The following is a 21499-nucleotide window of genomic DNA, read 5'->3' on the forward strand; positions in this document are numbered from 1 at the left end:
AGCTGCTGCCCACTCATCACGCCGGCACTAGATCCTGCCTCAGAGTCTCCCAACACGCTGCCTCCAGGAAGCCGCCCAGGATGTACAAAACATGACACTGAAGCTGACTCTGGTTTCCACTTCTGGCCTGGCTCAGTCATCAAAGAATTCATTTGGACCATATGAAACTGTCACCTGCAGTAGATCACTGGTAGCGCTACATGCGTGCACACACAATCGGGCCATCCTCCTCACCGTGTGTGGCTGATTCCTGCAGATGCCCTGCCCTCCGGCTGAAGGCACCAGACTCCTGCATGGTCACAAGACCTGGAGGGGCGTGCAAGGACACTCTCACTTTACCCAGATTCTCCCACGTAGTTTTGGCACTTGGCCTACTTCACTGCTGCTAACTTTTACCTCCCTCGTCACCATGTCCTGGTCCTTGGAGCTGGCCATGACCCTAAAGGGGAGCTCGCACTTGGGAGTTCTAAGGTCAAGCGAGCATGGTCTCACGGGATGTAACATTTTCTTCAGACAATGTCGACCGCTCCATCTCTCATCAGCCATAACTGAAATGTGAGCTCCATCCATTCAAACTAATACCCAGCCTCCTCTGGACTGTCAGTCTCTCCACCCTGACCCACAGCCACACAGGGAGCTTCTCCTAACCCCCGCAGCCTCCTCTCTGCACCAGACATAGCGTGCCCCTCACCCTCCCTTTACCCCAAGGCTGGCCTCAGCTCAGTATTTCTCCTTTTCTGTGCTCCCTTCCACAGAAAACCTCTCAACCCGGTGGTCAGACCACCTCAGCGAAGGCATGGTCACAAGCATCTGATGTTTCCCACTTCCTAGGACCAGTAAAACAGACTGAGGGGGAGGGAGGGGTGCCGAGTTAAGACAACAGTGGGGAGGGGGATGCAGAAAAACAGCTTTGTGGGCTGATACCTTAAGATCCAAACAAATGCGTAAACATTCCAAAGTTTGCTGCCCTTGAAAATCAAGCAGGAGAAAATGCCTGAAAAACCTGAGGTCCACGGCCAAAGTGGGCCCGGAGAAGTCAGATTTGGCAGCGGTAGCACGAGGTGAGTTCAAACAGTGCCCAGGGCACCTGCCAGGGCAGGTCCTCATGGCGCAAAGCCGGACAGCAGATCTGTGAGTCAGAGAAGAGCTCTGCATTATGAGCCCCCGTTGGTGACCATACAGAAGAGCATGGGACTCCAGCCAGGCAACCAGAGGGGTGTCAGATCTTCTGCTGGAGCTACTGAGACAAACAGCCAACTCTCCTCCCCATCTCCTGGGAACACTAAGGATCACACGGTCATGAGGCCACCAATGAAATGCCTGCCACCAACTGGGGAGATCTAGCTGAGCACGAAGCCCACCGGGGCAAGAAGTGGGACAGACCATTCCTCATGACCTTACATGGATCAGTAGGGTTTTCTAGAGCGAAATCCGTCCCCTTAGCTGCTCCCAGTACACGAGTTAATAAATCCCTGCTCTTCTATGCAAGCTCCTTGAAGGTGACCATGTAGGGTCTAGGCTGATACAATGACTGCGCACCCTGTGGTTTCCAGATCAGAGCACGCCGCTGCCTGGGCCAGTGGTGGACAGTTCTGCTGCCATTCAGGCTGCCTGGGAAGGGAGCCAGCTGCCAGCAAGATGGCAGAATCAAGGCCAGAGGCAGGGACAGACGTAGCAACGGACCAGGGTGGGAGCTTTCACCCCAGGGGGGGCTCAGCTTTGAGGGATCCAATGACTACTTTTTCATCTGCAATACAGAGGTCATGCATTTAAAGCTCTAAAAAACACCTTTGGTATTAAGATTTCACTAGGAAAAAATGATCTGTAATTGCAAAGGTGAAACTTTCTGGATGCTCATCTCCTTTTTCCTAGTTAAGAAATGGTTTTGTAGCAACATGTGATGTCCTGAGAGGTCTCGGGAAAGCACCAGCTGTGTCAACAGCGTGCACCGTGCTATCTGGGGGCTCCGCATCACGTGGCCTAAGTGAGCACTCGTGGGCTGCAGGGGGAAGCTGGAGCTCTTCCCAGCAGAAGCCATCAGGCCCTCCTGAGTGCTCACAGAGTCTCCTTCAGCCAGGTGCAATGCCTTGCATTAGAGTTATCTCAACAGAAGGCTCTTCTCCTCTCTGGAAGGTGCCCGACTCTCAGGATGCACTCCACTTCTTGTCGACTTAATTGTAACAACATGGGAAGATGTGTTCTGAGTTCCAAACGACCAGCTCGAAAACACATTCTGTCCTGCCAGCGCGGTCAGTGCCAAAAACATGACGACCTCCTCATTCTCATTTTACAGCCTTCTTCTTCTTGTTCAAAACAAAGCAGAACGTGCTTCTCTTTTATGGTTTCTTTGTGGCTCTAGGGATAATTTCAGGATCCCTCTTCTATTCTGGACAACATCACCTGGCCCTCAGCATGGCTTCCGTGTGAGGGGACAGAGTTAAGAGCAGGTGGAAGAAAGCGAGAGGTCAGTGGTATTTCCATGGCCAGAGGCGGGTTTGGAATGATTCGAGAATGTGAAAAAGACCTGCCTTGTGCCTGATCTATTAAACCAACCTACCAGTAGGCTGCTCGTAATCTCAAGGTTTACAGATAATCCTCATTAAAAAATTATCATGTACTCATAATCACTCAGTTACAAGTAACATGGCAAAATTATGTTAAAACATTTAAATGGCTGGATTTCAAAACTACTCAATTTTTATTAGAGTTTACAGATGTTTTTCATTGGGACTTTAAACAACACAAGAGGACGTGTTTAGAAATAAGCCCAAACATCTGTTGAGCAGTGGTAGCTTACAAAAATTTTTTTAAGTTTATTTGATTTGGAAGGGGTTTCAGGGGCTGACAGCTTAAATGCATTTCATGTGTCCCAGAAAATATGGCTAAGTGTTTACCACATGGTTTGTTTCTAAGCAACTAAGCAAACATTCATTAAAAAAATATTTCAGATCCCTGTGCTCCTGAGAACGTATCTCCTGCCCTGAGACAGACACATCTGCTGGGAAACGGCTGCTGGCAGAGCGCTGAGGGCAAGAACGGGCTGGGGGGGCGGGGGGGACAGCGGGCACCGCTCCTGCCAGGAGCAGCGGCCACAGAACTCTCCAGCCACACGGGGCAGCGGCAGCCGGGACCTGGGCACCCTGGCACCTTCCACCCTGTTTTGGTTCCCACGGTTCCATGAAAAAGTAGCTAAGAGCAGTTAATTTTATAATCACAGGAGGGAGGGTCCATGGACATTCTTAAGCTTGTCTCTACCGACCTTAAAATCTTCCACTCGATCCACAGGACAGCTGAGTCTCATCTTGGAGAGCCCGTGTCCTGCACCACCAACATGGCAGCTCCTGGGTGGGAGCTTCTGCAGGCTCCAGATCCTTCCGCACGAACTGTCCGCACAGTTCAGCTGGGCCCACGGCAGAAGAGAGAAGAGGAATAACGCGGGGATGTCACAGAGACAAGGTGTCAGAGCAATGGCCCCGTTTCTAAAGCTCAAAGTCCCTCGAGGACACCACAATCCACAACCTCCCAGTCCTCGAGGGGTACAGCGGCTCGGGGCAGGTGTCTGTCAAGTTCCCACGGACACCAAACAGCCGAGTCTCCTTTCCTTTCTCTTTTTCTTAATTTTGAGGGGAGAGAGTGAAAACCCGAGTGGCAGTCCCGTGGGGTCTGTGGTGGGGAAGGTGCGGTGCACAGTGGATATTAAGCACGCACATGAGGTGGACGCTCAGATTACATGCCTGAAATACCATTCACAATTCTAGTTAGCGCCATCAACAGGGTACAGATCACAAAGGAATCATTTTCACCTGCTTCTCTTTACGCGGAGTGAGTGACAGCTATGAAATCCCCATCAGAGGTGTGAAAGTCACAGACAAGCTCCTCTGTGTGAAGCTCCCGGACACCAGCAGTGAGCACCTCCAGGGAGAGCGGGGGCAGCTCATGCCCCTCCTGCCCCCACAGCGAACAGGACAACCGTGCTCCGTGCAGCTCCCACTGGAACACCACGTGTGCGAAACACACGGAGGGTCGCTGGTGGGGGGGTTCCCTCCCGTGACACAGATGTTTGAGTCCCAGCCCCTAATACCCGTGACGTGACCTCATGTGGACACAGGGTCTTCGCAGACGTGACGAACATGAGGCCAGACAAGAGCAGGGTGGGCCCTAAGTCCAGGGCCTGCCATCCCCCTGAGAAGAGTGCGATCTGGACACGGAAACGAAGCCCCTGGAAGAACACTGCATGGGGACAGAGGCTCGGGACAGACCCGTGCTCAGAGCCTCCAGGAAGAACCAACCCCGTCAACACCGTCATCTCGGACTTCGGGTCTCCAGCACGGGGACAGTAAGGCTCTGGGGAGTGAAGCCACGCAGTTTGCGGCCATTTGTTATGATGACCCTAGGACTCAGACACGCACACATGCATGCACACGACTAAATGGATATTTGCCTGCACAAAAATTTCACTCCCTGGATGACTTTGATGGGATCACTGGTTCCCCGCTGAGTTACCCACTTTTGCATTGCTAATTTATTCATTAAAAAACACACATAATATTGAAATCAATCCCTCATTTAAACTGCATCTTTAAAACTACTGAAATCGTGTTTGTCAACTCTCTGTGCTATAAGAAAATCCGTGAGAACGTATCACCCGGTTCAAACACCACAGCTGTTCTCCTCGGAGACCCAGCTACAATCCATCTGATGAAAAGTACATTCCGGCAAAAGTCCGGATCATCCCGCGCCAGTTTCCGACAGAGAGAACTCTCCTGAAAACAGAAGGCCTTCCCCACCGTAAACGGCCAGCAACGTGAAGATCCCGCAGCAGGTCAGAGTGGCGCTAAGGGACATTTACACGTTAAGGAAATCAAGGAACAACCCTGTGAGGGCAGGAGAGCTCCAGCAAACCGTGTGCACTGGCCGATCTCACGGCCACCAGCAGCAGCAAGCTGGAGCCTGAAGTCACTGCCACGTGCAGCTGGGGGCAGCCGGTCTCTCCAGCAGGTGTAGGAGGAAAGGAGGACGAGTTACAAGCGGAGAGCCCCACAGCTCACTGGATGTGCATTCCCCCAGCACGGCGCTGCAGACGCCCGTCATCAGCTCGCTGCCCCCTAACCTGACCCTCCGTCTCTGCGAGTAGTCGCGGGTGGGGCTGATCTATGATCGGCTTCATCGGCCGCCTGCACGCATGGGACGGGATTCCATGGCTCCGACGCTCTCCGCAAACCTGGGCAATGTTTCGGTACATTCCAACTCCAGAACAGCCTGAATGGAAAGCTTCTCAATGAAGTAAGCACATGTAATCAGTCGACGTTATTAACACGTTCGACAACAACCAAGATCACTTTCCAGCTACAGGCTCCCTGGCAGAATTCCAGTTCCAGAAAGAACTCCAGTGTGGACAGTGAGAAATCGAGGCTTTCCTCAATCATGTCCTTGCTGAAACAACCTGATTCTCCTGCTGCTATGAGACTCGCCCAGGCCAGGGGACAGGAAGTGGCAGTCATTTCCCCGGCCTCCCTATGAGGCAAGGATGTGGCCACCTGCCTGGTTCCAGAAAGGCACAAGCAGACAGCCCCTGGGAAACAAAGATTCAGGGGGGCTATGGGGTTTCCAGGCATGCGGCAGCACCTGCCCACGGTTCATTCTGCAGCCAGAGGCCCTGAAGCACATCCACTCAGGAGCACCTGGGGGCTCCACCCTTGACCTGAGTCACACGTGAGAGGACAGGTGGGCGGCCTGAGTCCCTGGAAGTTGAGAGAAAAGATCATGGAGTCTTTCCCCTGATCCAGGACACCTTGGGCACAAGCCCCACTGTGCGGGATGAGACTTTGCAGATGAGGAAAGGGATGTCCTTTGGTGTACTCATGCATGCTTCTACCCTATAGGGTATTTTTAAAACTGTACGCAATGCCATGAAATTTCAGTAGAGTAAAATGTGTTAAACAATCAAAGAAGGGGGTTCATTAGAGACCACAGTTTAAGTCACCCCACTGAGTATAATTTTTACCTGAAATATGAACATTAGAGAAAAATGCCTTCATGCTCATCAAAATATAAGGGTCCCTTGCAAAGAAACCCCAAATGTGATGGAATAGACCAAAAATAGGACATGGGAAAACAGCAAAAGCCCCAGTAATGACAAAACAGCACTACATGGGGAAGGGACAGGTGTCCATGACTCAGGGGCTCTCGCACTGACCGCACTGGACACTGAACCAAACTCGGGAGAAGCTGGAGCACTGGCAGCAAAACCAGGGGCCCAGACTGTATCACTGGCGACCCCTGAACGGAATCGGGGCATGTAAGGAGAGTGTGGGCAGATTCACTCGAAGAGGTGATCGTGTCAAGTCAGGTTAGCCCACCCCTCCGCATCTGGTGTCATCAACGATACCTAACCCCAACAAAGATGCAGAAAGGCCAAGAAAAAAGCTCCGGGCCCGGCTCCCTCAGTGGAATCAAAACGCCTATGGCTAAAATCCACGCTCAGACACCAAGGAACAAACGCAACAGCAGCACAGTCCAGGCACAGATCCCAGGGAAGAAGTCAGAAAGACCCAGAACCTGCTCTCCCCCCACCCCTCTCCAGATCGTGCCCTTCCCAGCATCTGTGTTCATTCTCCATTGGACAGCTGTGGGCTTCTCTTCGATTCCCAGCTAGGAGCCTCCGAGTCTGATCTCCCTACGCCCTCAGCTCCACGTGGATAACGAAGAAGCGGGCCTTTCCCTGAGGTGACCACCACGAGGTTTTGATGACAGGGTTGCAAAACTCTGCAGAATGATGGCAGAGCCCCCAGAGAGCCCCAGAACGCCAGCCTTCCGTACCCTTCTGAATGGTTACACAGTCTCCAGGACAAGAGTTAAATACTAGAACAGGTGTTACAGGGAACATGAGAAGCTACTCAGGACTACTGCTAAGGACACAGCTAAGGGACAGAACAGGGTGAAATGTGTAACTTAAATAAAAGGATAAAATGAAACAGAATCGATGGCACACGGAACAAGGAGGAAGGGAACACTACAGTGCGAAGCTGAGCCTGTCCTCTCTCTTCAAACAAGACAAGCGCTGCCATGAAGAAAACGTATAGTTACCTGCATCCATATCTGCAAAGAATGGAACAGCCAGTAAGAGAAAGAAGGAACCAGAAATTCAGTGTCTCAGAATTGGATTTTAAAAGGTTATACGGAGAGAAAATATCATTCAGAAAGCCGCCTGTGAACTCTACATTGATTAAAGACACAGGGATTGCATGGCTTCCTGCTGTTACCGTAATTTCACTTAAAGCAAAAAATAAAATATGAATATGTTAACTGAAGCAAAAGCCTAATGGCAAAAGAAATCTCTTACTCTCATGCAAAATGATTCTTACGTGTTTATAATAGAATATACGGGGAAACATACTCAAAACATGTGGTGGTGGTCATCTGAGAGGCTCCGATCCGTGACCAGGTAACAGTACATACAAGTTATGGATAAACTCATATCCAGATCAGAGAAATGTCCGAGTAATATTTAAAGGGGGTGACACTGGATTGACATTTGAAACGCCAGGACTACTACATAAGAAATAAATTCAACAGCATTTCAAGGCTCTACTCTACTGTTCTAAATGCCAAAGTAAATATGATCAGTTAGCTAAAAATACTATGGAAGAAATGACATACCTAAGGATTTTTACTGCTTGGTATTTTACTTTCTTGAAATGTGATGCATCATCATCATGATTTAGAATATGCTACAGAAAAACTTAATAGACTAAACGCTCTCGAGCTTGAGACCGCCTGCCAGACCGCATACCTTCGGGAGACTCCTCCTGGACGTACGTGCCGGTCAGGTACCGATGCACCAGGGCCGACTTGCCGCTGGCCAAGTTACCCACGATCCCCTGAAACACATAATCGGACGACTGTTCATTATCATTACATCACTCTACTCGTCAACCTGCAAACAGAGAGGTTAACATGTATGGTAAGGCGAAGCATGATCATACCCAAGCATCGGCTGGAAGGCCCAAACCTGGCTTGTTAAATTCTCCTCCTGAAGTCAAAGGAGCTCCTAAGCTCTCACTTTCCACCTCCCGTTCTTATCGGTCTCGCGGGCTCCGAGAGCGTGAACGCTGTCTGAGCACACACCGACAGTGGCCTTCTTCCTGAGACCTCTTGCAGCTTGCCCATCAAGGACCCCCCCCCCCCATATTTTTACCTTTCCCTTCCCCACCAGAACTCTCCTCTCTGCATTTAAGCATGCCCACATCAATTCTTTAAGAAAAACAAAACAAGAGCTCTGCCTCAGGACGCAGGTCCCCTCCTACCAGAGCCAGGCTCTCGGCCATGCTCGCTCTCCTGGTCCCGCGCTCCACCCTTACAATCTCAAGATTTGGTCCAAGAGCTACAAGGACGCTGCCCCTGAGGTCAGCAAGGACTACATTTCTCAAAGCACTAGCCTTTCTCTTGCTCCTGACCCAGCCCATCACCAGAAGCTGTAGATGAGCCGCGTTTTCTTCAAACTTTCCGCCCTGGGCTTCCTCCTCGAACTTCCTCTCAGCCCACATGGGCTCCTTCCAGATCTCCTAGTTTCTTCTAGATCCTCGACTCCCATGCCCCCGGTGTGCCTGGCCACATCCCTCCAACCCCCAGTAAGCTACTGATCCCAAATCTCATTCTCCAACCCCCCACCAGGAGAACTATATAAGTTCTCTGCAGGCACCCCACACCATCCATGCTGGTACTCAAACCCCAGCACCCCCAGACCTCACCGCTCTCCCCAGTTTGTTCATCCATCTCTATGGCCACACTCCACCCGGCCTCTCAAACCAGAAACGTGGAAGCCATCTCAGATTCTCACCCTTCCCAGTCATGGAGCCCCTGCACTCAGGAGCACCTTCCCCGTCACGCTGGGGCAGGCCTGCTGTCCACTGGATCACGGGGCAGATGTTAGCTGGTCTCTCTGCCTATGGGCTCCCTCTTCACCACTAGAGTACCAGAGAGATTCCTGGAAACTGCCTCATCCTGATAGGCCTTGCTGTCTCTCTCCAGACACCTGGACCTTTCCTCATCAATCACTTCCTGAAATACTATTCCTGCTCCCTGGTCAGCAAGCAGTTCAGATGTCACCTCCTCTGAGAAGCCTTCCTGATGCATAGCCTCAACTGGGCACCTCTCCTCAAAGCCCCCTCCATGCCCTCCTCATGACGTTGTCCCATGACCTTTATTTTACCAGCATCGCTATACGGGTCTGATTGGCGATGCTGACGATTCCCAAAGGGCAGGGTCTGGGTCACCTTGTTTCTGGGTCCCAGCGTCACCCCAGCCTGGGCAGCCTCCCACCAGTACTGGCCCCATAAACGAGCCAACGAGTGAATGATCCAGCACGAGTACAAACAGGGGCACAAAGCCAGGTGATGTGGGCAGATCCTCAATAAAGATGTTTCCCCTACCGATGTGACTCATGTCTTCTTTTTACCCGGGGCCTCCATAATCTGAGAATTTCTACCTATTAATTATTCTTTTGCTCAAGGGTACCTGCTGTTTGTCAGCTTCATGCTGAGAAAATCCAAACCAGTATGCCACAGAATTAAATTTTTAATTAAGATTAGAGTTTCTCTTTCCTGAGGAGGAAAATGCTCAGAATCAAACACTGCTCAGTCTGCGCCTTCTGTGTGTGGCAGTCATTCCTTCCTTACACACCGGTGCTCTGCAAAGAATGAGCTGACCCTTCGGGAGGAGAAAATCAGTCAGTCTTGGGGGCGGTGGGGGGAGGCATGTGCTACGGTTTAAATGGCCATTTCACAGACCTTCGTATAGTCACGCCCCATGGACCTTATGCTAATCTGCAACACTGGCAGGAACTAATGGAGCCCCTGCACTCAGGAGATTATAAGGAGGAATAAAATGAGGGACGGAAACGCTCCTGAGGCCATAAAGCTCCACTGGAATCCATGAGAGCTACTGGGTGTAAAAAGGAGAGCATGGACCCAGCCCGATCACCGTCCACAGGCTTCGTGGAGAGACACACAGGAGTGGGTCCGGAAAATCGCACACAGGCCCACCTATGTCTGGTGGCCAGAGGCAGTCACTGTCACCATGGGCGGGCCCCGTCCTCTGGGTGGGCCGCGAACCCTCAGGGCCCCTGCTCATGTCCTCTGGTCACACGGGGGAAAAGAGTGCCCTCTCCTTTTAGACAGATTTCTCTGTTGTCCACACCTCACCACTTACCTGCGAAACGTGCCGTCTGCTGAAAAGGAAGTCAAGGCTGTCAGGAAAAATCCCAGTTGCGAATTCAGGGAAAACCCCCAGATGGGCTGTGACCAGAGGCTCCCCCTACGGGCAGGATGTAGAGGGGGGGTCTCCTCTGTCTGCCCACATACCAGCCCTGCACGCCTGCTGCCCGTGAGCAGCGTCCCGATCCAAGAGCCACTGGTCACTGATTGTCTCGCCACAACTTCGGAAAACCTAAGGCATGGCACCACCACTCGTGAAAGAAAGCAAACGCTGAAATTTCTCCTCTGACAGATTCCAGAAGATTCGTTGCAAAATATCACATAAAGAGTCCACTTGAGGCTTGCGATTATGTCATGTACTTGCTGCATCGTGCCAGTCAGGGGTTCCGAAGGCGCTGACCTAAGGGGCCACCTGTCTCGGGGGTGGTGTGTCAAACAATGAGAGCACAGAGGCTGCTCTGAACAAAGGAGCACTTTCTGCAGAGACTGAGAAGTCCTCGGTGCAGAAGGGGAACCCGCTGGGGTGGCCAGGGAGGATGAGCCGCCTGCCCTCCCACGCGGCGGGGCGGGGGGGAGGAGGGGGGAGCGCCCTGACCAGAGCCAAGCAGAGCCGGCCGTCCCACATGCAGGTCAGGGGCGGGACATAAAGAACTTCCTCCGCACGACTGCAGAACCACGTTTCCTCATCCATGGGATGGGGCCGACCCTTCAGCACATGTGCACAAACCTCAAGACAGTTACGTTTTGGGAACACAAATCCATGCTGCCTATTAATGGAATCACCTCCTTCGCACACCTCTGAGCATTCACTCCAGGAAATTACACGCTTTTGAAATAGCAGCAGAAAACCAGTTTTTAGTAGTGAGCATCCCAATCATGGGCTGGTATGAACGTGTGGGCTCTAGCAGAACCCCCAACAAACTACCAAAATCAGGTCTAAATCAGAGGATCGGATACTCAACCATCACAGTCAGACTGTAATACCGTCAAAAGGGGACCCGTGGCCTCCTGGGGCTTGTTCAAGTTCAGTTCATTAAACTTAAATGAAAATTTAAATTTGGCTCCTCGGTCGCACTGGCCACCCTCCAAGCGCTCGGCGGCGGCCACGTGGGGCCAGCAGCTAGCGGCCTGGGCAGCAAGACGCAGGAGGGCCCCCGGGCAGGAAGCTCAGCGGGCAGTGCTGACGCGGGAGCGCCCAGCCCAGGTTCAAATCCCGGCTCCGCGGGCTGACCGCCGCTCGCGGGGGAGTCCCCAGGACGCTGAGGGCGCGTCCTCCTCTTGAAACGGGGCAACAACAGGACGTGGCTCATGGGCGGCGGGCAGGCAGAAGTGAGGTTCCTGGGTGACGCACTCACACCCTGCCCTGCACAGAGGCCGTGGCCCGCGGCCTCATCACAATAGCGCTCCCGCTGCTGGGCTCCGACCGCAGAGAGAAGGCGCTTTGGCGGTTTCATGTGCTTGAGGCCATGTCTGCAACTGGTAAATCTTCCCGAAAAGCTCCTAGTAACAGAGTTGCCAACTCTGCAGCATTCATTCGACAGGCATTTCCTGAAGGCGCCCGCCCGGCAGGATCAATCCTGAGCCAGGCACGGCGGTCACAAAACCCGAGAAACAGGCAGCTGTCTCGAGGCCAGTCGTGCAGACCCCGGCTTCGGGAAGGGCCGCGGGACGGACAGACCCCGTCCTCCCACGAGGAGAGAACCCTGCGGCAATGCCGCAGAGAAAGGTCACGGCTCTGGCGGGAAGGGCGAGGAGAAACGGGAAGGATGGGCCCCGACGAGGACGGCCGGCGATGGCCGGCGGGACGGGCATGTCAGACGGGACAGGAGGGCCTGAGGACCACACCTGCAGATCCCAGTGTCCCTTCCCACGTCATCCTTTATTTCTTAGGTTTAAAACATGTTTTTCCTGGTAACCAAAGTCACAAACATTCTCTTCAACGTCTGGACGTTCCTTGTAGCTCCATCTCCTCACCTCAGAGGCAAGAAATCTGAAGGGTCCTGCCCCTGCCCTGGGTCACCCACAAAGCCCCACTGCGGCTGGGGCCAGGGGGTGTCCAAGGGCCCTGGGGTGGGGGGGGCTACTGGCAGACAGGCTGGAGCGGCTAACAGCAACACGGACCTCGGAAGAAAGGCCACACGCAGGGGAAAGGCCATATATGCACAGGTATACACGAGGGGCTGGGGGAGACCAGAGCAGGCCCGTGTCCAAGCCACATGGCACTGGGGGCACGAAACCAGGATGGCCTGCCTGCATCCTACAGTCAGGGCTCACCACTGGAGCAGTTCAAAACACACACACACGCCACACACAAGCATACACACATATGCACACGCGTATGTACACACATAGCACACGTGTACAAACATGTATACACACATGTGCACACACCACACGCGCGCACATGCATGTATACACACGCCACAAGTATACACGTGTAGACACGTATGTACACGCAAGCGCACACACGTATGCACACATCACACACAAGATACACACATGTGCGCACACCACACACACGCACACACATGTATACACATGTCACAAGTATACAAGTGTAGACACGTATGTACACGCAAGCGCACACACGTATGCACATATCACACACAAGATACACACATGTGCGCACACCACACACACGCACACGCATGTATACACATGTCACAAGTATACAAGTGTAGACACGTATGTGCACGCACACACACGTACGCGCACATCACACACAAGCATACACACACGTGCACACACCACACGCGCGCACATGCACGTATACACATGCCACAAGTATACACACGTAGACACATATGTACACGCAAGCACACACACGTACGTGCACATCACACACGTATACACACGTGCACACACCACACATGCGCACATGCATGTATACACATGCCACAAGTATACACACGTAGACACATATGTACACGCAAGCACACACATGTACGCACACATCACACAAGCATACACACACAAATGTATATATGTATACACAAGCACAAGTACACACAAACATATATACATACACACATGCATACACACAGCACGCACAAATACACAGGTATACATATATGTACATATGCCATACACATACAAATACACACGCCGTACATACACATATGCACACACACATATACACATGTATACATGCATATATATACATACATATGTAAATACACACACCACAAATATACACCCACTTATGCATATAAATGTACACACACATACATGTACATATCATATGCACACACCACAAATACGCATATAAATATATACACACTCGTATACATGTAAACATACACATCTCACACAAATATACATTTTTGCATATAAATATATACATGTCCACATATATACACACCGAACACGCATACACAGATGTACACATATACATGTAAGTACACACATCACGCAAATATACACATATACACATGCATATGTATATGTATACATACATATGCATGTAAATACACACACGCTTCTCCCAAATGCCACTTATATCATGACAAAGAACATGATTATTTAAAAGTCATACTGGTCCCTTCCTTCTACCCTAAGGCAGGGAACTTGCAGTGGAGAGGTGTTCAAGGGTGTGGTTGCAATAGACCCAAGTCGTTTTTTATATAAGGCAATTTGAAGCTTTAAATAATCTCACTGGAAGAATATTTAGACTTTTTAATTAAAACAAAATCTTCTTTTATGTTATTACTTTGTACCACGGTAAGTCACCAGTCACATTTTTTAAATGATGAATTCCAAAGCTTGACAGCTCATCACAGAAACCTTCCATGACATCCTGGCAAAGGATAAACCAAGCCACATCTGTGCACGTGTGTGTGACTCCGTCTCTCTCTCACACACACACACGGACACGAGAGAGACAATGGCGGATGGACCCTGCCCGGCATGCAAAGGGCCACTCCGGCAGGCTGGCTGATGTGGCTGCCCAGGCACACTCAGGACTCCAGTCTCCAACTGCCAGCTACGCCTGGTCCTTCCCAGGGACACACCCAGAAGTGTGTCCCTCGTCAGGGCCCCAGAGACAGCCAGGCCCCATCGGATGCAGGCCTGGGCGTGTGCCCCTCGTCGGGGCCCCAGAGACAGCCAGCCCCATCGGATGCAGGCCTGGAAGTGTGCCCCTCGTCGGGGCCCCAGAGACAGCCAGCCCCATCGGATGCAGGCCTGGGCGCGCTCGCAGGCCACCTCCCGCCCCTTACAGAGGCCCACTTCCAGCAGGTGAGGAACCACAACCACAGAGGCCAGAAGAACCACTCACCACTTTGAGCTCTGGGACAGATCGACTTAACGTCCATTCCTGGCTATTCACAAAGGCATCTGTAAAACAGGACATAAAGCAAGGTTAGATGCCACAATCCACTTCAGTGCAGTCAAAATGCCCCCAGCGTGACACTTCCCAAACGAGAGAAACACCAAGGATGGTGAAGACCCACCTCACGAAGACTCACGCTCCTCCCCCCCCATTCCTATCCCAAGTCTGTGTCTGTCTCCTAAACTAGGATGTACGCTCCAACAACCCCAAGGGGCCTCCGGAACTTAGCTCTTCTCCACCTCAAACGTCCCCATCTGAACCCCACGGGCCCACACTGTCCAGGGGGTGAGTTAAGACCCTTGTAATCACACACACTCGCAGGCGGGAAGATCAAGGAGGCCCCTGGCTTCCCGGGAACTGACCCCTGTAGCCATCAGTCAACTTCTGGTCTTTTAGTTTGTCATAAAGAGAGTCTCATCTGAAATCCCACCAACAAAGTCATGGAGAGAATGACTGAATTTTGAAAATCCAAATGTTCACAATACAACAGCCATTTATGGTTTAGGAGATATTGTGGAGTTCTGATGCTCACAAACATATGCTACACTGAAGATGCAGTCAGAACTGTAAGGCCTGTCAAAAAGGCCGGGGGAGGGGGAGGGGATGCCCAGCCACTGTGAGGCCCTCTGCAGAGCCCAGCCCCCCTGGCCAGCAAGCTCATGGTGCCCCCCCCCCCCACCGGCTGGTCGTCTCTGCCCCTCACCTCATGTGTGTGGGTCAGGTGGGCCCACCCAATACAGATGACCCAACGGCCTGATTCCCCACACCTCCCACTCACCCCTTATCAGGGAGACCCCACAACACCACCCGTACTGCGCACTTATGAACAGACGGAGTTGAGCTCACAAAAAGGTGGCAGCCTGTTCCCACCACAACCAGCCAAGGGCAAACCCCTTTCATTCCAAATGGGATTCCCTTTCTATTTTCCACAAATTCCGAAATTTCATCACTCCACGTTACGTCCAAGAAGAAGTAAAGTGATTCACAAAATACCTAAAAGTCAAGGAACACCCATCATTTTCAAATACATGCATGATATTCTAATACCATGGGTGCAGGAATGGAAGCAAAGGGCGTAACCGTGCAGTTCCACTGGGGCTATCGCACAGAAGGACAAGAAACGTGTCTGAAGGAAGCAAGGCGAACACGATCCACGGAGACACAAAAATGGAGGTAGGCGGCCAGCGAACAAACCAGACTCCGGGGCCCTGCAGAGGTGCGCGGGAGGTGGGACAGCCCATCACAGAGGATTCTGGTGCTCAGCAAAGGACGGGTCGGGGGGCTGGGAGAAGACAGCAGGCCGTTAGCGGCTGGGTAGACACAAGCCGATACAGACACGTCCGGTCACCTCGAAACCTTAGCTAGAAAAGGGACTGGTGTTGAACGTCAGAGACGCTGGGCTCTGGGGGGGAAGGGCTGGCCAACAGGCAGAGTGGGCGGGCAGAGGGGTGTCAGCAGGAACTCAGGAAGGAAGACGTTCGTGAAAGCAAAGACCAAGGGCAGCTTCTACCCCCCACTGACGCAAGCACCCTGGGGGCTATCAGGGTGCACCCACTCTTCGGTGAGCCAAGCAGCCTAGTGTGCCCCAGACAAGGCATCTCCTGCAGACAGACAGACAAGGACACTATGAGCACAGAGCCGGACCCCCGGGAGGCACGGCGCAAACGGTAACGAACACCCTTCTGAGTGAACAGCACTGCTAGTTAAGTTGCAAAACACTGATTTTCTGTCACCAACGGCTCTCCTGAAAAAAATGGGAATGTGGCCTTATAGAATCTGCAGGGTGACCCCAGTGATCCAGGAAAGCCAGTCACCATGACACTCCCACCATGAACTGGACACTCCAGAATGTCCCAGAAGTCACCCTGTGGCTGTGTGCGTAACCAACCCGACGTGGGTTTGCTAGATTTAGACAGATCCACGTGATGGAATACCAAGCAGCCGAAAAATCACCTGAAGCCTCAACACACGGAAACACAACGTCCCCAAGCTCTGGTCAGTGAGGCACGTGTGTGTAGGGGGCCCTGCAGGGACAAAATACACATACGGGCCTCTCCAGGCTGAGCGGGTTTCCAGTCGAGTTCCTGACTTAAGGCTTGGGAACCAGGTGGCTTAGGGACAAGAGCAATGAGGTGACTCTCCTTCCCTTGTTACCTCTTGGAACCTTCTAAACTTTACTCCATCTGGGATGTAAAAAATCACATAATACAGGGGCGCCTGGGTGGCTCAGTCGTTAAGCGTCTGCCTTCGGCTCAGGTCATGATCCCAGGGTCCTGGGATCGAGCCCCACATCGGGCTCCCTGCTCGGTGGGAAGCCTGCTTCTCCCTCTCCCACTCCCCCTGCTTGTGTTCCCTCTCTCACTGTGTCTCTCTCTGCCAAATAAATAAAATATTTAAAAAAAAAAAATCACATAATACAGTTTTTAATATGAACCATAACAATAAAACAGAGAGTAAAGAATTAAAATGAGCTCAATTCATGAACGCACTGATTCTTAAACACCCACCACCGACAATTATGTTTCTCACAACTAATATTAAATATTCTTTAGAAATTAAGCAGGGCCCATTAAACAAAGATACATGGCTATATATAAACACTGGAACACGCGTGTGGCACCTCTTTACTTGCAAATACATCCTCACTCCAATGGCATGTTTGTGTTTGTGGCAATGAGATTAAATGAATAAATACATGAAATAAATGCTTCACTGATCAAAAAAAATCATCTTCCATAAAAAGAAACATTTATTTTAAAAACTTGCATCACTGGTCAGAACATAATGCTGCCTAAGACAAGGATCAATGAAAAATAACCACAGATTTGCAGAGATGGACATCCCAGCATGCGCCTAGATCCTTCTCCTCTGTTGAGAACTTCCTGAGGACTGGAGGCTGCCGCCTCTACCTGGGGGAGCCGGTCCATCTCAGGGCGAGCAGCCCAAGGCCAGGCCAGCTGCCCTATTTCCTTTTATGTTCCCAGGGCAGCTCCACTGGAAGGATGAACGTACTTCGGGGGCGCACACCTGGGAATGTGTGTGTCTGTGCACGTGTGTGCACATGTGGGTATGTGTTCTCAAACCAGCTAGCACCAAAAGTCACAAGATGTGTCTCATTTTCAGAAGAGACCATTCTGTGCCCCACTCAATTCCCCCCCTTAGATAGAATATTATTAAGAAAATGCTCAGGTCATGAACCTGGGGTCCTGGATCAAGCCCCCATATCACGCTCCCTGCTCAGCGGGGAGTCTGCTTCTCCCTCTCCCTCTGACCCTACCCCTGCTTGTGCTCTCTTTCAAAATAAACAAAAAATTCTTTTAAAAATTAAAAAAAAAAAAAAAAGCCTTCTCACGGTGCCTGGGTGGCTCAGTCGGTTAAGCGTCTAACTCTTGGTTTTCAGCTCAGGTCATGATCTCAGGGTTCTGGGACTGAGCCCCACATCGGGCTCCCAGCTCAGCGTGGAGTCTGCTTGAGATTTTCTCTCTCCCTTTCTCTTTGCCCCTCTGCTCCCCCCCCCAATAAATAAATCTTTAAAAAAAAAAGAAAAGAAAACGCATTCTCATGCACTGGCTTAAATGCTACGGAATTTGGTTTTAAACTCAAACAGTGGTCACCACCGACTGACTGCTCTTAGCCTGTCAGCAACAATGAGGCTCCCTCGGCTGTGGTCACCGTGGGGCAGCAAGGCCCCGGCCGCGTGGTGCCATGGGTAATCCCAACACAGCTGAGAAAAAGAAGACATGTAATCACTTCTTACCATTAACAAGGTACCAGTTCCAATTACATTACTTAAATTTAAATCATGGTATTAGGAAGAAAATCTCCCAAGAACTCCAAGATTGAGGGACCATGAAGTAATAAGGAACTTTCATCAGGAGTGAAAAACCCAAACTATCAGCTTCTCTGGGACAGAACTCTGAAGGCAGTTAGAAGATGCAGCCCTATCGGGGAGGTTAAAGCAGATTCACAGGGGTGGGGCCCTGAGGAGGCCGGGCGTAGTTACATGAAGAGGCAGAAAACCAAAGTTACTGAACACCGGGGGAAACAATGTATCAATTAAACAGAAATTCTCGGCCCTCATTATTCCGAATCGATAACCACAATATGTGAAGTTGAAGGAAAACACAGCAAATCCCCACAAAGTGCTATGGGTCCACAGTTTTAGCGCTCAAGAAAGTTCTAAATAACGAAATGTGGATGCCAGCAGGGTTCCTCCCGAACTTAACCCTGCATCGGGAAAGTCCAACAACCCAGAGGATGTGAACATGCTCTGTACGCACAAGGTGTACACATGGCGATCCCGATGCCTCGTGGAGAGTTCCCACAGCCACACTCCGCAGGCGCAGTCCCCGAGGTGCAGGGAATTAGCACCCACAAGAAAAATTCAAAATATCTGGGTGGTCAATTTAGGGGTGTCTTTAGCAGGTTTTCTGGGTTTTGGCCTACCTGTATTTTTTTTTAAAGATTTTATTTATTTACTTGTCAGAGAGAGAGCGAGTGAGCACAAGCAGGGGGAGTGGCAGGCAGAGGGAGAGGGAGAAGCAGGCTCCCCACTGGGCAGGAAGCCCGACCTGGGGCTCAATCCCAGGACCCTGGGATCATGACCTGAACCGAAGGCAGACGCTTAACCGACTGAGCCACCCAGGCGCCCCTAACCTATATTTTTTAAAATCAACTGTCATCAGTTTTAATAGTCTTCTTTGAACAGGCAATGAAATAAAAAGTAAGTGGGTCTGTGTCCAGACTGTTTTCCCAAGTTGGGGGAGGCGGCTTGAGACATGGGCATATGGATACTACCGTGTTTTACTCCCGTTTGGTCTCCCGCACTCCTGAGTAAAGGGGTCACTGAACGGTCAGCACGTCCACACACGTCGCACGTCCGTGGACAGTGGCTTCAAAGCTGGAGCACAGAGACTGCCGGTCCCGGCGCTGCCCGGGTGCCTGCGATCTGGTCGCGCCCTCGTGGGGGTCGGGGGGCCCGGTGCCCGTGGTGCTGCGGTCAGCTCGACTCAGCACCCCCTGAACTCCTACTCGTCCTTCTGACGGGCGAGTGGGACTCCGGACTTCCCAGCTCTGAACCTGCTCTGCTGTCCGTGCGGAGGAATGTGGGGATTACACAAACACCGAGGAGAAAGCCCCCTGCCTCCCCCTCCTCCAGGGAGGCCCCCCTCCTTTAAGGGACACGCGCAGAGGCCAGAGGTGCCCCTGGACCTGTGTCAATCTGGCTTCCTCCTGCTGAGGTGCAGGGCCGGCCTGCCGGTCTGCTGATCTGCAGGCTGAGTCCAAGTCCAGCTCAGACAACGTGGAAATGTAAATAAGAGCCTCCATCCACACGGCAGAGAAAGGAGCCTCCCATTCTGAGCTGTCCCGCTCTCCTGGCCCCAATACCAGCCTGCTTTGATGTCCCTGACTGCACCCCTGTATTACAGCACGACGGCACGCATCCCACTCGGCTCTGAAACAGACAGGACGGACCCTCTCCAGAGGACGCACGCAGACCGGAACCCTCGGAACCCTCGGCGGGTCTCAGGAAAGCATCTTCAGCGCTTGCCCACCCCTCCCTTCCCCCCCAGCATCTCAAATCTTTTAAAGGAGACACAGCTACAGAAAACTCAACTTCAGAGAAAAGCTCCTCTCCCCAGAGTACAAGCTGCTTTTCTAAGAAAAGCACTAGAGGAAAGCAAAGGGGCAGGGAGGCTGTCTTTCCAGAACCTTCCCTTCCAGGGCCACCTCCAGTCACACACTGAGGCAAGACTCTGGACCCCAAGGAATGCAAATACCCACTGATGCTGACAGGTAGGAAAACGGACCTAAGAGCATCAGGGTCAGGAAGCACAGGAAGAAACAAGAAAAAAACAAAAACCAAAAACAAAGCTATCAATTTGTTTAATTTTATTTTTACTCCAAGAAGAATGGTACTGTTTCCCTTGCCCGGATTGTCTTGAAATTCATCCTGACTCCTAATTCCCTTCATTCTCCGCTTGCTACTAACACTAATTGAGGAACTTGGCTCTAGGTTTGCCCTCAAAAATATTCATATGCAAACCACAAATGTAACCAGGAAATAAGGCCCTCATTATATGACATACAAAATATATGCTCCAGCCTGAAAGGTCAGAAATGTTCCTCTTTGGAACCAACCTCCCCCCCCCCCCCCCCGCCCCGTGCGCCAAAGAGCAGAAGCAGAGGCATGATGGGGCACAGACGGGTAGGTGGGGGCACACCGATCATCTACCTCCTAGTGGTAGGATCGCACGTGAAGACAGGCCCAGCAAACACACAGAAGCACAGGAATTCCTTATTAGACGTCAGAAAACCCGTTTCTGCCTTTCTGCTGTTGTATTCTGTACCATTCCAGCACCGACTCTTCCACACTCTTGACTTGATGTATCAAAGGCAGAAATTCAAGTCTTGAAACTGACAGAATTTTGCAAACTAGCTGAAAATACACCTTGTCCTTCACAGCATTTTCCTCCGACACCTCCGAGTTAATATAAATGCAGGGCATGAGTGAAGATGGCCACAGACCCCATTAACCTCTTGGTTCCAGCAACAACCAGCAACGCTGGGGTAAGATCGACCAGTGAGAGGACCTCTTCGTTATGTCCCATTTCTGCCGCACCTACACCAAGCAGTTACACTTTGACATCAAAAAAGCATCAAGCTGGAGAGTGACTTCCTTCATGCTAAAAATGAGCACTCTGTAAGAATAAACATGGGAATCTACTGGCAGAACAGTAAATCTCAATTAAAATAAGTAAGGATAATCTTATTAGCATATCTGGTGGGGGAGGTTAAAGTTAAAAAGAGATGTGTTTTATTTTCTCCTGGTCCTCCTGCCCCCCCCCCACCCCTCCCACTGACACAGATATCCTCCTGCCCCGAACACCAGTGGGAATGACTTCTCAGGAGCACAGAAATTATGAGTACAAGCACATGTCTTCTTTACACAATG

General features: G+C 51.4%; 1 protein-coding gene across 11 annotated transcripts in view; it reads right to left on the reverse strand.

Annotated features, from left to right (window-relative positions):
• Positions 1-21499, reverse strand: part of AGAP1 (ArfGAP with GTPase domain, ankyrin repeat and PH domain 1) — a 520170-nt gene that overhangs the window by 328718 nt on the left and 169953 nt on the right. For 6 of the 11 annotated variants that reach the window (XM_032393918.1, XM_032393646.1, XM_032393848.1 and 3 more), the window contains exons 2-4: positions 14491-14549; positions 7793-7880; positions 7087-7098 (exon numbers count right to left, since the gene is read on the reverse strand). In XM_032393918.1, coding sequence (XP_032249809.1) covers positions 7087-7098; positions 7793-7880; positions 14491-14549 — 159 coding nt within the window. The remainder of the gene's footprint in view (positions 1-7086; positions 7099-7792; positions 7881-14490; positions 14550-21499) is intronic. The other 5 variants (XM_032394158.1, XM_032394087.1, XM_032393993.1 and 2 more) reach the window with 1 other exon arrangement.

Source organism: Phoca vitulina, unplaced genomic scaffold (genome assembly GCF_004348235.1).
Source record: "Phoca vitulina isolate PV1807 unplaced genomic scaffold, GSC_HSeal_1.0 scaffold1, whole genome shotgun sequence".
Lineage (NCBI taxonomy): Eukaryota > Metazoa > Chordata > Mammalia > Carnivora > Phocidae > Phoca > Phoca vitulina.